The following is a 15,493-nucleotide window of genomic DNA, read 5'->3' as shown; positions in this document are numbered from 1 at the left end:
TGAGCCTGTGTGGCTCGTTCAACTCCGCTGAAACCTGAGGCCTGGGCCTCACCCAGCCCTGGTGAGGGCGGCCGTGAGCACCTTTGCAAATGACCTGGTTTTGCATGGATTGGGTGTGGCACTGTACTCACTTTTTTCTTATTAAAAATTTAGTTAAATTTGTTAAATTGTCCCCCCTATAAAGTTATTTTGAATGTACACATTTAGTTTAAATAATTAGGTAAATCCAAGTATGACATACGTATTATAGAACATTCCCAGTATTCTGATTGCCTCCCCCCCATCCAGAAAGAACCGTTATCCTGAGCTTTTTTGTTACTCTTTTTTCTTTCCAGTTTACCCTTTGTATCAGTTCTCTCTTGCTGTCAGCAAACCACCTCAAGACTTAGTGGCTTAAACCATCATCCGTTTATTATTCCTCCCCATTTCGCAGGTTGACTGGGCAGGTGTTTTGTTCCGCGAGGCGTTGAGGTCATTCATGTGACAGCATTCAGCTGGTGGCTGGGCTGAAATCCGAGAGCATCTTCTCCCGGACCCTGGGCACTGTCCACAGGGGCATCTCAGTTCTGCTTCCTGTGGTCTCTGCTCGTTGGTGTCTCCTCCGGGGCCCCTCTGCCTGTCCCCTCTCTCCAACAGGAGGGCCTGGACATCCCTAAAGCAGGGCGCCTGGGTTCCAGGAGAGCAAAGCAGTCTTCCAGACCTGTCTCGGGCCGGGCCTAGAACTGGCTCTGTCACTGCGTCCTGTGGGTCAGAGTCGTCACAGGGCTGCTCGGATTCGGTTGGAAGCCCACACATAGCCGGTGCCATCGGCACTGACGGACGGGAGATGCTGTTGGCGGCTAGCCTCGGAGACTGGTGCCCCTGCCATTCATGTCTGCGGGGCTTCGTTGTGCCTGTTTGAATCCTACTGCAGGGACCCCAGGCCCCTCACTTTGTCGATCCCAAGTGAGTCCCTTGTGAGGCAGGCGTGGGCTGTGTCCAGCCAGGCTATTGGTCACCAGGAGAGTGTTCCAGCCCTGACACTGAGGTCTGTCCCATTAATCACGGGGACAAGTGAGCCGCTGGCGGTGTGGGGAAGGTGCACGCTGCAGCCAGGACTCTGGGAAGGTCAGGCCTGCCTCGTGTGCTGGTTTGAGGCTTTAACTTTCTGCATTGGACATGCGGACTCTGGGTTCAGTGGGCTGTGTGGCCTGTTCCGCTTGTGTTTTCTGTAGTTCTGAGTTTTTAGAGTCTCGGAGTAGCTGGAACTAAGACATGTATCACCCTTCACGCAGGTGAACTGTGGAGGGAGGGATGCCTGAGTGACGGTCTGGTGGGCATAGCACATGGGTCATGAGAAGCTGGCTCTTTCTCATTATGGTGTTTAAAGTCCCCTCACCGTGTGCCCTCAGGACAGGCAGCTCCTACCTCCCTGCCCATGCGACCACAAGGCCCACGGTGTGGTCCTGGCAGGTGCATCGTTTTCCTGGACCCCTCCCTCTTATCTTGGCCAGATCCTGGTGGCTTCTAGTCACTGTAGATTGTAAAAGAAGAAACGGGACAGTTGGTGTCTCCTTTGCTGCAATCATTCGAGAGCATTTCGCATAGGTTCAGAGGTGGGGCACTGCCTAATTCTAGCTCAGCCCTTCTGAGGAAAGGCCCAGGCCGGTTGGCCCCTTGCCTGTCCAGCACATCTTCCTGGGGTGGTAAGGGGCTATGTGAGGTGGTCAGCGGGCAGGCAGCTGGTGTGAGGTGGAAGACCGCCTGGGGGCTTCTGAGCGTCACCTGCCCGTGCCCATAGTTACAGAACCCACAGCGACACCGACAGCACCTCTGTGGTGACACCATCTAGAGCAAGGGTCCCCAAACTTTTTACACAGGGGGCCAGTTCACTGTCCCTTAGACCATTGGAGGGCCGGACTATAAAAAAAAACTGAACAAATCCCTATGCACACTGCACATATCTTATTTTAAAGTAAAAAAACGGGAACAAATACAATATTTAAAATAAAGAACAAGTAAATTTAAATCAGCAAACTGACCAGTATTTCAATGGGAACTATGCTCCTCTCACTGACCACCAATGAAAGAGGTGCCCCTTCCGGAAGTGCAGTGGAGGCCGGATAAATGGCCTCAGGGGGCTGCATGCAGCCTGCACGCCATAGTTTGGGGACCCCTGATCTAGAGCTTGCAAGCCCCCCCCCCCCGTGGGCTGCGCTCACACCCCTGGGGGGCCGATCTCAGGATTGGGCTCCCGAGCATATGTTCTAAGTGCTGCTTCACTATAGGCCCGGCTTCTTGTTCTTCCTTTGTTTCTTTTTGTCCCTCTCCTTCCCCTGTGCTTCTTCCTCCTTCCCTGTATCCGCTCCCTTTTTCTCTCCCTTTTTTTTTTCGATGCTGCCAGAACAGATGCTCTCAGGAGCACTTCTCTGTTGGAACGGTTTTGCAGGCTGCCTCAGAGGTATTCAGGGACCTCCAGTTTTCTCCTCCAACACCCACATTTGGGGAGCGGCCAGCTGTGGGCGGGCATCTCACATCGGAAGAGTGTGGTTTGCATTGGGTGGCAAACATTACTCATGGCACACAGCTGCTCTCCTTTGCATGGGGGCGGTTGGGGTTGGAGGTGCTGGGCCACCACCCACTCTCTCCCAGGGACCTTTGCCAGCCTTCCTCCAAGGCCTCTGAAAATGAGAGCCCCCCACCCCACTCCAACCATGTGTCCCCTCCAGGAGAACTATGCTTTGCTGCCCTTGCCTGGAAGCGCTGGCGAGGGGCAGCATGAAGGCTGTGGCAGCCTTGGGTCCTGGGCAAGGCCACCTAATCACCTGACCTTGGAGCTGGCAGGCCCCTTCACCCTGTTGGCCAGGAAGCTTTCTCATGTTTGTCTCCCAGCAAATGGCTTTCTGGCTGGAGGGTTCTGCAGACAGCAGCTCAGCTGGGCTGGGAACAGCTCTGCCTGGGGGCAGGGTTCCACAGACGCTCTAGTTGTTTCTGAGCCTGGGAGATGCTTCCTCCCAGCTCAGTGTCCAGGCTGGTCCTGGGAACAGTGAGGGGGCCAGGCCCACTGCCAGGAGGGAACTGACTTGCAAGTGCTCACTCTGATGCGGGTTGAGGATGTGGCCCTTGTGGGCCAGCTGATTCCTCCCTTGCTGCGCTCAGGAGGCATTACACTCGGGGCTCCTAAGGACTTAGAGGGTGACAGGGGACTGGGACTCGGCCACCCCCACACACATGCTCGTGTGGCTTTTTCCACTACAGTGAGAAGACAGCCTGGGAATGATTTGGCCCAGGCCCTCCTTCCCTCCTGCCTTTGGTTCCGTCAACCCCGTGCCTGGTGTGCACGCCCTTCAGACCGTAGGCCTACCTGATCGCAGGCGGCCTGGGCGTTGGTTCTGTTCCACGTCTCCAAAAAACCTCTTGGTTGTAGTCTTCCCCTGCTCAGGAACCAAGCAGCCGGAATTCCCTCCTCAGCCCTGGAGGCCGCAGATGGGAACTTGCTTTTTTCAGGGGGGAAGACCTGGAGAAGGCTGCCCATGTCAGTGGTGGCCTTGTGCTGCTGCGGGCTGGTTTGGCTCTGGAGCTGGTAGGTCGGCAGGCACGGAGGGCCAGCCGCCTCAGACCTCTGACTCCGGGGCCGGCTCTGGCTCTCCCCTGCTTATGCTTAGGAGCTCTAGCCACGGGCACCACGATATTACTGAGGGACCCAAGAAGCTGTGCCTCTGTCTGAGCTTGTAGGTGGAGGCTGGGACCAAAGGACAGTCCTGGGGATGTCGGAGGGAGGGAAAGGGTGTTTCCAGGTCCCCCGCAGCGGCAACTCAGAACTCACCGCTCAGAGGCTGGCACCCTGTGACACGTGGCCTGTTGCTACTGCCACGTTCCCCCTTACTTGATGGAGCCCTGTCCACCTGCTAGGTGACTTCCCCCAGCTCAGCAAATACATAGCCCTGCGTTTGAAAAGTTTCCAGACATCATGTGGTGGGTGGGCTGGCTTCTCCTTCCTCAAAACTGATCTGTGCTGGGTAAGCCATGTGCGAAGGGCGGGGTGTGGCTTTCATGGTGGCTCATCACAGCCAGCCAGACAGCCATACATGGTCACTGCAGCTCCAGGCCTGCAGCACGGTGACTCACCCCCAACAGGCTGATGTAACGGGAACAGCGAGAGCCAGCGACGGGCTGCTGAAACCTGGGGGCTGGGAGCCCCAAAGTGTTCCTCTGTCCGGTCCAGAAACAGACAGGGTAGCTCTGAGCAGACCAGCCCTAGAAGAGGTTCTGAAGGAGCTGGAAGAGAAGCCACTGGCACTTCTCAGATTCTGGTCAGAATATGACCGCCTGACCCTGTTGGATCTCTGTCATGTGGCCCCAGAAGTGGGCATTGACCTTTAGTTTGACATCGGTTCTTTCTCTAAAGGAGGACCTGGTCATTTCCCCCAGAAAATGCTGATCTTGAGACTGACATGTGTTGTTGAGGGGAGAGGAGAGCAGTCTTAGGGACTTGTTTAGTAATGGCTTGTGCGGTTCGGAATCACTCGGCACTGGGTGATGGAATTTTTCTGAGCATTTTTACTTGAGACAGTTGTGGGTTTTCCAAGCATTAAGTGAGACCTTTGACAGAGAAACAGTGACCAAACCTGCAGCTTTTGGTGTCAGGATCAGAGTTCATTCTTTCTTCAGGGACAGCCTGGGGAGGTCTCTGGAAACAGAGGACACCCCAACTTAATGTAGTCCCTGAGCCCATGAATGCGAGACTGGCCCCGAGGGAACCTGCACAGAGCCCTGTGGGCACAGCAGGAAACTGGGTGATGGAGCGTCTGCCTTCCTAGACGCATATGTCACCTCGCGTGACAGAACGAGAAAACTCAGAACAAAGTGGAAAGGGTTTCATGAAGCCAAATGTATCCAAGTGAAAGCTCAGTCCTTTATTCTAAGATTATGTCATTCATTCTTTTTGTAAAAAAATGTTAAGCTGAAAGTGTTTTTTTTGGTTTGTTTTTTGTTTTGAAATGCTGATAGTAATCAGTGTTTTCTGTTTGTCTTTTGTTACCTGGAAGGACACAAAGGTGGCTGTTTCTTGGTCCCCCAATGCATTTTGGGTTTTGGAACTTTCATGGCCAGTAAACCCAGGAACCTAGGGAGCCACTGGCTGGTTTTGGCCTGTAGAGGGTTTGCAGGCTGTCTGCCCTTCGTGGACTTGTTCAGATTCTCCCTGTCCCCGCATTTCTAACCTGGGAGTTTGGGGGCGGTGCCGAGGCTGCCTGGCGACCTCTCCCTGCTAACACGAGGTCCCTTGGCTCTCCCCAGCCATGGATTTCCCCCAGCACAGCCAGCACGTCCTGGAGCAGCTGAACCAGCAGCGGCAGCTGGGGCTTTTGTGTGACTGCACTTTTGTGGTGGACGGTGTGGATTTTAAGGCCCATAAAGCAGTGCTGGCGGCCTGCAGTGAGTACTTCAAGATGCTCTTCGTGGACCAGAAGGATGTGGTGCACTTGGACATCAGTAACGCGGCAGGTACCCCGTCGGGTCCAGGGCCAAGCTTGTTGAGGGCCAGAAGCTCTGGCTGGCCCTGTGCTCCGCCAGGCCCTCCTGACCCAGCCCCTGCCCTCCTGGGAGCAGCACCTTCAGGCTGTGGGGTGTACCAGGCCTCCCACCCAGGACCCAAGAGTGTGTGGGTACCAAGTTCCTGCCACGTTTGGGGGTCTTCTGACTGGGAGCGGGTGGTGAGGGGACAGCTGGCAGGAAGGGTTCAGCAATGAGCTCAGGCCAGAGTCAACACAGGACAGCTCATCAGGAAGGACAGACAGTGGGTGGGCTCTGAGTCCTGAACCCCTTTCCAATGCTAACCATGACGAGGATGGTAAGGGTGGGGGCTGGGAGGGGGTCAGGAAGGCCTTGAGATTGAGGAGGGAACTGGTCCTAAGGTTCAGGCTCCCAACACAGAATGGTGTGACATGCTATGAGATGGTCAGGGCAAGGTCATGTCCCCCATTTTATAGATGTGGAAACTGAGACCCAGAGAGCTCAGGGGACTGGCCTGGAGGTCAGAGAGAGTTTGTGGCAGAGCCCTGATGAGAGCCTGTGCTGACACACTCCATTTGGTGTGTCTTCTGGCAGTGCAGGGCAGTGGCTGGGTAGAGAGTGTCCAGGGTGGGCATTTACTCCGTCTGTCCTTCATGCAGGGCAGGTGTTCACACCTTCTATCTTCTGTGCAGAGCAGGCGTTCACACCTTCTGTCCTCTGTGCAAGGCAGGTGTTCACACCCTCTGTCCTCCATTTAACCCTCTGTTCTCTGGGCAGGGTGGGCTTTTCCACCCTCTGTCCTCCATTTAGGGCAAACAGTTATACCTCTACATTCTGTGTAGGGTAAGTGTTCACACCCTCTGTCCTCCATGAAGGGCGAGTATCCACACCTCTCTTTTCTGTGTAGGGTGTGCATTCACACCCTCTGCCCTCTGTGGCTGCCCCTCTGTTTGGATGCTGTTGTCTGGGCTGAGAATCCCCCAGCTGCCCGCCTCTCTGCCAGCACAGGAGATGGGGAGATGGTGGCCTGCCACCTTGCTTTTGACAAATCCTGGATCTGGCCGCTGAGGGGAGCGGCTGGGCAGGCTGCTGGTGCTAGGCCATGAGATGCGTCCGTGATGGCTGTCTGTGTCCTTGGCAGGCCTGGGGCAGGTGCTGGAGTTTATGTACACGGCCAAGCTGAGCCTGAGCTCTGAGAACGTGGACGATGTGCTGGCCGTGGCCAGCTTCCTGCAAATGCAGGATGTCATCACAGCCTGCCATGCCCTCAAGTCACTTGCTGAGCCGGCCACCAGCCCTGGGGAGAGTACGGAGGCTTTGGCCATGGAAGGTAAGATCGTTGACAGGCTTTCCTGAGCAGGTGGCTTTTGATGTGGGCCCTGCCTCTGACTCTCTGTGTTACCTCTCTGGGTCTCAGTTTCCTCTGTAGGCCTCGCCTGCGTCATGGGGTGCTGGTAAGGGTCAGCTGCAGTCAAGTCTGAGAACGGCCTCAGAGGGGCCTTTCCTGCCTCTTCCCCACCTCCTACCAGTTTCCCTTGTGCTTTGCTGCCAAGAGCTGGGTGCTGGGCCTGGTCCAAGGCCTTGGCACATGGTTTGCTCTCCTGCACTCTTCTCCCGTGCCCTCCTGTTTCCCTCAGTGTTCCAGAGAAGCCCCCTGACCTATGCTTTGGGCCTGGTCCCCTGCAGTACATTTTCAGAGAACCCTGCTCTCCTTAGCACTGACCTCTGATCTGCACTGATACTTCATGTGTGAGGTCTGTCCCCTGGCCAGTCTGTGAGCCCCACGGGAGCAGCAGTCATGACTCAGGTATTCCCAGGCCTGCCAGCAGCCTGGTACAGAATAGGTGCCCTGTGAATAATGTGTTGAATGAACAGACCAAGAAGCCACTATTTAGATATACCCCCAGGGAGGATCCAGAGAAGCTAGCAAATTCTGGTCAAACTCACCCCTCCCAGTGGTGGGAAACAGCAGGTCTATCCTGTTCCATCTCCAGGAGGGGACAGGAGAGCCAAAGAGGAGAAGGCTGCTGCCACCACGCTGAGTGCACTGGACCCTGCCAGAGGCAGTCCGCCCGTGAGCCCAGGCAGGGAGCCCAAGGAGGAGCGAGGTGGTCAGGCTGAGAGTGCAGCCAGTGGTGAGCTGTGACGCTAAGGCCAGCTGTCCCACTACCCCCTGGGTCCCAGTGCAGAGGGGGGCTTCCTTGGGAGGTCCTTGGGCTGGGAGATAGGGCAGCTCTCCTTGAGCTCAGGTTACCCAGAAGGATCCACTGTTGTTCTGGGGTGTCTGTTCCAAGCGGCTTGAGCTTGGATGGCTCTGCCCTTGCCCCCACCCTCTGAGCCACAGCTACTACTGAGGGGGTGTGGTCCAGGAGAGCCATCCAGCCCCTAGACAGAGTCTCAGCCCAGCCTCTAGTGTCCCCACCTCCCACCCCAGGTGCAGAGCAGACGGAGAAGGCTGATGCCCCCCGGGAGCCACCTCCGGTAGAGCCCAAGCCTGACCCCACCAGTGGTATGGCTGCTGCAGAGGCCGACGCTGCCTTGTCAGAGAGCTCAGAGCAAGGTACTGCCACCCAGCCAGCGCCGGCCCTCCCTCACGCATCCCCCAATCCCCCCCCCCCCCCCGTCCCTCTACCTCTACCTGCGACTGAGCCACCCACACTTCAGCTTTGGGCCAACATCTTTTCTTACTCTTGAATGGGACGTCCGTTTCTCGGTCGTGCACCCTGGCTGTGCTCCCCTTAGAACAGAGTGTCACGGGGTCTGTGCCCAGTGCCAGCACCACGGGAACCCTTATGGTCCATGGCACCCCCCAGGACTTGTTGGCCAACAGCACCCTTCCTACCATGCAACCCGCCAGGGACCCCCGCACAGAGGCCAGCCTGCGTCCTCCAGGCGGCAAGTGTCCTGGCCTGCAGCTCCACTGGTGCTACTGCCTGGGCCAGTTCTGGGGCCATTTATTGGTGGTGCCCAGACATTGCTGGGCTCTGTGAGGTGCCCACACAGAGAAGAGCATGTGTGGAGATAAGAGAGCTGCAGACCTGACATGGTCAGGTGCCGGGTCAGCCTCCTGACATTTGTCCCTTTGGAGGTCCCTTCTGCCCTCCCTGGCGCCTCAGTGCCTGTCCTCCTCATCGCAGACATGCAGGTGGAGCCAGCCAGAAAAGGAGAAGAGGAGCGAGAGGACACCGTGCCTGCTGAAGTCAAGGAAGAGGGGCCTCCGCTGGACAAGGGAGATGCCCCCGAGGAGAGCGAGGAGTCGGCCAGCACAGACTCGGGCCAGGAGCTGAGCGCAGAGGCCCGGGGTCTGCGTGTGGGCACCTATGGCGACCGCACTGAGTCCAAAGCCTATGGCTCTGTCATCCACAAATGCGAGGTGGGCCGGGGGGCACTGGCCACCTGCCCAGCCCCATCCTCCCTCCCAGCACCCCCTCACGCTTGCTCCCCACCCCCTGCAGGACTGTGGGAAGGAGTTCACGCACACGGGAAACTTCAAGCGGCACATCCGCATCCACACGGGTGAGAAGCCCTTCTCGTGCCGGGAGTGCAGCAAGGCCTTCTCTGACCCAGCCGCCTGCAAGGCCCATGAGAAGACGCACAGGTGCGGTGCCCTGCCGCCCCTCGTCCCCACGGGCCCAGCCCTAGCGGGACTCCCGCGACCCCACCTCTCTCTTCTGACCGCCAGCCCGCTGAAGCCATATGGCTGCGAGGAGTGCGGCAAGAGCTACCGGCTCATCAGCCTGCTGAACCTGCACAAGAAGCGGCACTCGGGTGAGGCGCGCTACCGCTGCGAGGACTGCGGCAAGCTCTTCACCACATCCGGCAACCTGAAGCGGCACCAGCTGGTGCACAGCGGTGAGAAGCCCTACCAGTGTGGCCACTGCGGCCGCTCATTCTCCGACCCCACCTCCAAGATGCGCCACCTGGAGACTCACGACACTGACAAGGAGCACAAGTGCCCGCACTGCGACAAGAAGTTCAACCAGGTGTGTGGGCATTGCCTAGCGGCGTCCAGGCCCTGTACGCTGGCGGGCGGGGCAGGGCGGGGCCCTGGGCTGAGGGAGCCCTCGAGGCCATGGGCTCAGTGGGAGAAGTAGGGGGCAGGGTAGCCCAGGACGCTCCCCAGGGACAGAGCTCTGCCAAGGAAAGTGGCGAGGCAGGCGAAGTAGGGTGGGGTTCGAAACAGAAGGAACCCCGGGGGAGGTGGCCTCCCTCTCACTGCTGGGGTCTGGAACTTTCCACATGGTGCTGGCCTTGAGCAAAGATGGAGCCGTCCACAGGCCCCCGGGAGGACCCGGACCGCTGAGGCAGGGGCCTGGGCCAGGCCATGTGGGGTGGCCCTGCTGAGCCCTGTCTGGCACAGGTGGGGAACCTGAAGGCCCACCTGAAGATCCACATTGCGGACGGGCCCCTCAAGTGCCGAGAGTGTGGGAAGCAGTTCACCACGTCAGGTAGGGCCAGGCTGCCTGGCTGCCCAACGCCCTCCACGCCGCAGCCGCCTCGCAGTGCCCCACGCCAGCCCTTTGTCGGTCCCCACAGGGAACCTGAAGCGGCACCTCCGGATCCACAGCGGGGAGAAGCCCTACGTGTGTGTCCACTGCCAGCGGCAGTTCGCGGACCCCGGCGCCCTGCAGCGGCACGTCCGCATCCACACGGGTGGGTGAGCGAGCCGGCGGCCTGGGCAGACACATGGGGAGGAGGAACAGTAGGTAGGTGCCAACACAGCCTCTTGCCCCATCTCCAGGTGAAAAGCCGTGCCAGTGCGTGATGTGCGGCAAAGCCTTCACCCAGGCCAGCTCCCTCATCGCCCACGTGCGCCAGCACACCGGGGAGAAGCCCTACGTCTGTGAGCGCTGCGGCAAGAGGTCCTGCCCCACCGGCCCCACCTGTGCCCGGGGCGCTGTGAGGTCCCTATTCTCTGCACCGTGAAGGTGTTCAGAAAACAAACTAGGGCTCAGTTGGGAACTAGAGCGGCTGCTGGCTGAGCCCAGGTGTTGGCCCGAAGGTTCCTGTCTAGTCCAGCAGAGGCAGGAGGTCCAGCCCAGTTGCCCCGCCCAGCTGGGGCAGTTCAGTGAGAGCCCCTCCCTCTGCTGCCCTGCAGATTCGTCCAGTCCAGCCAGTTGGCCAATCACATTCGCCACCATGACAACATCCGCCCCCACAAGTGCAGCGTGTGCAGCAAGGCCTTCGTGAACGTGGGGGACCTGTCCAAGCACATCATCATTCACACTGGTGAGTGTGCCCACCTGCCCATCTGGCCTGTGCCCCACCCTGCTCTTGGTGGGGGGGGGAGGAGGTACCCCCAGATGGCAGCCTTGGGTGCTGGCACTTGCAACAGGTGCCTTTGAAGGCAGTTCAAGTGAGGATCCCATTTTCTTAGAGCTTCTAGAAGGTGCAGGGGCCACTGGAGGCTTCTGAGCAGCTCTAGTGGCTGCCCAGGGCCCTTCCTACTGGCAAAGACAGGGCTGCCGGGGAAGCTGGAGGCCACTGAGGTCCCGCCTCCCCCAATGGCAGGAGAGAACCTTGCCTCCCCCCTCAGGAGAGAAGCCTTATCTGTGTGACAAGTGCGGTCGCGGCTTCAACCGGGTAGACAACCTTCGTTCCCATGTGAAGACCGTGCACCAGGGCAAGGCAGGCATCAAAATCCTGGAGCCAGAGGAGGGTGGTGAGGTCAGCGTGGTCACTGTGGACGACATGGTTACGCTGGCCACTGAGGCACTGGCGGCAACAGCCGTCACTCAGCTCACAGGTGCGGGCTGTGGGCAGCAGAGGGCAGTCGTGGGCCGCTTGCCTCTTGGATGACAGTGAAAGGGTAGGTGCCTCTGGCCTTAGCCCCTGCTGGTTCCGCCCACAGTGGTACCAGTGGGGGCTGCAGTGACCGCGGATGAGACAGAAGTACTGAAAGCTGAGATCAGCAAAGCTGTGAAGCAAGTGCAGGAAGAAGGTGAGAGGGACTGCCCAGGGTGTGGAAGTTTGTGGACCCCAAGAGACCTTCCCATCCTGACTTTGGCCCCCACCTCCCGCAGACCCCAACACCCATATTCTCTATGCTTGTGACTCCTGTGGGGACAAGTTCCTGGATGCCAACAGCCTGGCCCAGCACGTACGGATCCACACAGCCCAGGCCTTGGTCATGTTCCAGACAGACACGGACTTCTACCAGCAGTACGGGCCAGGTGGCACGTGGCCGGCTGGCCAGGTGTTACAAGCTGGGGAACTGGTGTTCCGCCCTCGGGACGGGGCCGATGGCCAGCCTGCTCTGGCAGAGACGCCCCCCACAGCCCCAGAATGTCCACCCCCTGCCAAATGAGCAGGCATCCCTCCTCCTATTTAAGGATGGGTGGCCGGTCTAGAGAGAATAAATTTGATTATTTTCTAATGCTGCCTACAGCTCCCTGTGAGGGTGGGGTAGGGAGCTGGCAGCTGTGGCTGACCCTGCAAAGGGCTGCCCCACCCAGGGGCTTCTTGGGAAAGCAGGCCATCCCTTTGCAGAATGGGACAGGAGCCCTGTTTAGAAGCAAGCCAGCTACTTTGCCTCAGTTGGGGCACAGGTAGCAACACTCTTGGGGCCAGAGCGTGGCTCTGTGTCCTGTACTCATCTGGTACCCTCCATGGAGGCTTTCCACCTGTTCTTGGGGACCCTCTCTCTGCCATGGAGCCCAGCTGTGACCCTGCTCCCCCTATGCCTGGGGGTTGAAAGCTGGGTCAGCAGGGCTGGCCACACTGCTCACGAGGATCCGGGCAATGCAGAGAGCCCAGCTCAGGCGCCATTCAACCAGAGCAGCAAGGTAGGCAGAGAGAACCAGGCCCTGGGCCCAGTTCTGTTGGGTTTAGGAAGTAGGGCTCCACATTTTCACAGTAACTGTGGCCCAAGGATCATGGCCAAGCCAGTGCTGTCTTTAGGGGACATTTACTCGCCCCGAACCACTGGAGTCTCTCGCAGCAGGTGAGGGTGGAGGATCAGTGAGCAGCCAACTTGGATGGGGAGGTAGACACAGCACTGCTTAACTAGGAGCAGCAGCAGGGAAACGAGATGCTGTCTCTGCCCCCTTTCCCTTCAGTTTGTCTCCAGCAGCTGTAAGCCCTTACTCAGAGATGGTAGCGCCTTGCACCAGAAGTACTGGTCTGTTTTGGAGGAGCACCATGGATGCTGCAGTGAGCCCACCACCTGTGCAGCTCCTGTGTTCCCATCCCTGCCCAGTTTCTCCGCCTATAGTGCCCTTCCAGCTGCAGGGGAGGCCTGGCCATCCTGTCAGGAACTGCCGCAGGGCAGCCCTGCTCCACACCCAGAGGACAACAGCTCACTCAAGATGTTCCTGCGTTTGTATGGATGTTTTACCTGTAGTGCCTTCATATTATCAGAACCTTGAAGTGTCACAGATGTTTACTCCACCACGGCATTGAAAAAATGGTTCAAGTTCAGTCTGTGACAAAGCTTTTTTTTATATAAGATAAATTGATCCTTGGGCAGGAAAGTGGCAGAAAGGAAATAGGTCTCTTTAGACTGGAAGAAAGCAAAAGTGGAATGAGGGCTAGCCATTCCTATAAGCCAAGAATGCTTACTTGGTCCTCCCACCCAAGTGACAATCACATCCACACTTGACATGTTTTGTATTTTTTAATAAAGTTTGTAATCCAATGGACACACAAAACAAAACTGCGCTGAGAAAAACAGTTTCATAAATTAATAAGTGTTAGGAAGTTGTGGGGAGAGGTCAAGGTCACATAGGAAGAGGGAAGCCAGTCTTTCTGTAGTCTTTGTGTGGGTGACACTTCCAGACCGCGGGGGCAGGGCCCGTGCTGTTACGAAGCGCACTTATACAAATGAGTGACAATACAAAGTTTGAGTATGAAAATAAGATTTTCTCTGAAAACACATTTTTGGCACAGATTAAAAAAAATGTATGTCAGGGGAATTTGATTTTAAGTCAGTATTATATATATTTATATATATTATATATTTATATATACACACATCCCAAGTTCTGCATATCCCACCAAGAAAGAAAATCCTTCTGTTTGCTGTTTTTCGATTGTAAGCTGTACATCCTGGGTGAATCAGAGATGGTGGTGGCAGGATTAAGAACGGTGACAGCCAAATTAGCAAGGGGAAGGGAAGGGTGGGGGCAAAACAACTCCATGAAATGTTCCTTGACCCCAAGGTTTCAGCAGAAGTTTGAAGTCCTGCTTTCGAGTCTGATGTGTGTTCATGTACACCGAGACATCCAGAGTGTCCACAGCCTGAATTCACTATGCAAGAGTCCAAGTCACTAATTTAGTGCAAAGGCAGTTCTGTTTTCTTGTTTCTTAAAAACAAAAACAAAAAAAATTAATTCCACTGCCCTGTTCCTTTTCTCCAAAAAGAGGAGAGAGAAACCCAGCCCCAAGGTGTCTGCAAGTCCATCGGTTGGTGGTCTGTCCTTGGGCTAAATGTCATGTAAACATACATATAGCAGCACCACTGCCCAGAGGGGTCTGTCCGCCTGAGCCGGCGGGCAGGCAGGAGGGCGAGGCTGGCCGTCTGGCAGTGGAGTCTGTCCCCTTCGGCAGCTTCTTCCTCCACTTGGCTGGGTTGTCCTGTGTTTGTTTTTTGCTGCAGAGCCTCGGGAAACACCGAGTGGTGACTGACCATTCAGTGGCTCACACAGAGGCAATGACAATCATGAGGTGGGGAGAAATGTTGGAGATGCTAGCGAGAAGGTCGGGGGCCAGACGGGACAGGTGACTCTCAGAGAACTCGCAGGGTGGGAAGATCTGCAGCACATAGGCGGGCTGAGGAAGGGGACAAGAGTGATAAGTGGGACTCCCCGTCTTCATATCACCCACCCCACTGCATTCCAACAAGAGGCCTGATGCAGAGAACCAGGTTGAGTCAGTTTCACAACCAGCTTAATGTCTCCATGACTTCGTCCACCAGAAGAAAGCTAGGTGTCAGAAAACTAATGTGAACTAACTTCCTATGAACTTCTTCCGAATCATTAAGCTAAAGAAAAACCTTGATTGTCTCCAGAATGGGCAGTGGGAGCACTACCCATATACTCTGCTTGTTGCCTCTATCCAGAATGCCCTTTGCCCACCTCCTGAGAAACTCCTGAACTGCTCTAGCTGGCACTGGTAGCCCATGCCACCTGACCACCCCACCCCACCCCACCCCACCCCACCTGTGTGTGCACCACGGAATGACACTGGGCATGGGCTGACCTGATTGGAGCCAGGGTTGGGAACATTGATGATCCCTGCCGCCTGCTTTGCCTGCAGGTAGGTGATGAAGGCAGCCTTGAGGGACTCGGTCTGGCTCACGACATCCTCTTGGTCACGGCCACAGGGCAGAGCCAGCAGCAGACAGTAATCTGTCTCCGCCTGGGACAAAGGCAGCCGTCAGTGATCAGAGGCCTCCTCACAAAACACACAGAGGCCTGTCCAACCCAGGGATTTGGCTCCTATATCCACAAAAGCCCCCACTTCTGAAATGACCTTCAAGTCCACCCTCCAATTCATTAAGAGAAAAAAATAAAGCCTGTTTTTATGTCTAGAGGCATTTTACACCCCCAGAGGAGACAGAAAATGCTCTGCATCACCCACTGTAAGAATGCCATTTCTGCACCCCATGACAAGTCAGGGAGACAGGCAGCTGGGGGCCACCCACACGTTCTATCCCTGGGTGGGGCAGTTGCTGACCTGGGCCTTGTCTTACCGTCATCCTTCGGGTAACCCCTTCCAGCTGGGAGGCCTCCAGCCGCATCCTCTGGGCGATCCTCAGGGGGGGACCTCCTTCAGAGAGGGGCAGAGAGCGATGGGCCAGAACGTTGTTGCCAGAGACAAAGTGGAGCTGCACGGCAGCTGTGTCGTTCTTGAGGGCCAAGAGGCCCTGCCACACGATGGGGTACTTCTGCTCATGGAGAAACAAACAGGAAGTGAGCTCACGAGGGGAAAGCAGAGCCATGCCGGACATGGCTCTAGGCGGGCAGCTTGCTGGGCTAAGTGAAGATATTAGGACATTTTA

General features: G+C 56.8%; 2 protein-coding genes across 6 annotated transcripts in view; one reads left to right on the top strand and one right to left on the bottom strand.

Annotated features, from left to right (window-relative positions):
* ZBTB17 (zinc finger and BTB domain containing 17) overlaps nucleotides 1-13,608 on the top strand; it is a 31,553-nt gene extending 17,945 nt beyond the window's left edge. The window contains exons 3-17 of one of the 3 annotated variants that reach the window (XR_010750193.1): nucleotides 5,278-5,484; nucleotides 6,635-6,823; nucleotides 7,488-7,628; nucleotides 7,928-8,053; nucleotides 8,631-8,866; nucleotides 8,949-9,091; nucleotides 9,176-9,476; nucleotides 9,854-9,941; nucleotides 10,030-10,146; nucleotides 10,235-10,355; nucleotides 10,592-10,722; nucleotides 11,030-11,239; nucleotides 11,345-11,434; nucleotides 11,517-12,278; nucleotides 12,552-13,608. Coding sequence is in view for 2 of the 3 variants with exons in the window: in XM_066375169.1 (XP_066231266.1) it covers nucleotides 5,280-5,484; nucleotides 6,635-6,823; nucleotides 7,488-7,628; nucleotides 7,928-8,053; nucleotides 8,631-8,866; nucleotides 8,949-9,091; nucleotides 9,176-9,476; nucleotides 9,854-9,941; nucleotides 10,030-10,146; nucleotides 10,235-10,355; nucleotides 10,592-10,722; nucleotides 11,030-11,239; nucleotides 11,345-11,434; nucleotides 11,517-11,800 (2,382 nt within the window). In the remaining variant the exon portion in view is untranslated. Of the gene's footprint in view, nucleotides 1-5,277; nucleotides 5,485-6,152; nucleotides 6,220-6,634; nucleotides 6,824-7,487; nucleotides 7,629-7,927; nucleotides 8,054-8,630; nucleotides 8,867-8,948; nucleotides 9,092-9,175; nucleotides 9,477-9,853; nucleotides 9,942-10,029; nucleotides 10,147-10,234; nucleotides 10,356-10,591; nucleotides 10,723-11,029; nucleotides 11,240-11,344; nucleotides 11,435-11,516 lie in introns of those variants that run through there. The other 2 variants (XM_066375170.1, XM_066375169.1) reach the window with 2 other exon arrangements.
* Nucleotides 13,609-13,857: 249 nt separating this feature from the next.
* SPEN (spen family transcriptional repressor) overlaps nucleotides 13,858-15,493 on the bottom strand; it is a 101,759-nt gene continuing 100,123 nt past the window's right edge. For all 3 annotated transcript variants that reach the window (XM_066375166.1, XM_066375167.1, XM_066375168.1), the window contains 3 exons: nucleotides 15,185-15,379; nucleotides 14,692-14,850; nucleotides 13,858-14,262 (listed from right to left, as the gene is read on the bottom strand). In XM_066375166.1, the coding sequence (XP_066231263.1) occupies nucleotides 14,131-14,262; nucleotides 14,692-14,850; nucleotides 15,185-15,379 (486 nt within the window). In that variant the 3' untranslated portion in view covers nucleotides 13,858-14,130. The remainder of the gene's footprint in view (nucleotides 14,263-14,691; nucleotides 14,851-15,184; nucleotides 15,380-15,493) is intronic.

The sequence above is a fragment of the Saccopteryx leptura genome, chromosome 3 (genome assembly GCF_036850995.1).
Source record: "Saccopteryx leptura isolate mSacLep1 chromosome 3, mSacLep1_pri_phased_curated, whole genome shotgun sequence".
NCBI classification, from domain to species: domain Eukaryota; kingdom Metazoa; phylum Chordata; class Mammalia; order Chiroptera; family Emballonuridae; genus Saccopteryx; species Saccopteryx leptura.
Note: the sequence above shows the minus strand (reverse complement) of the source record. Positions and strands in the feature narration are given on the sequence as shown.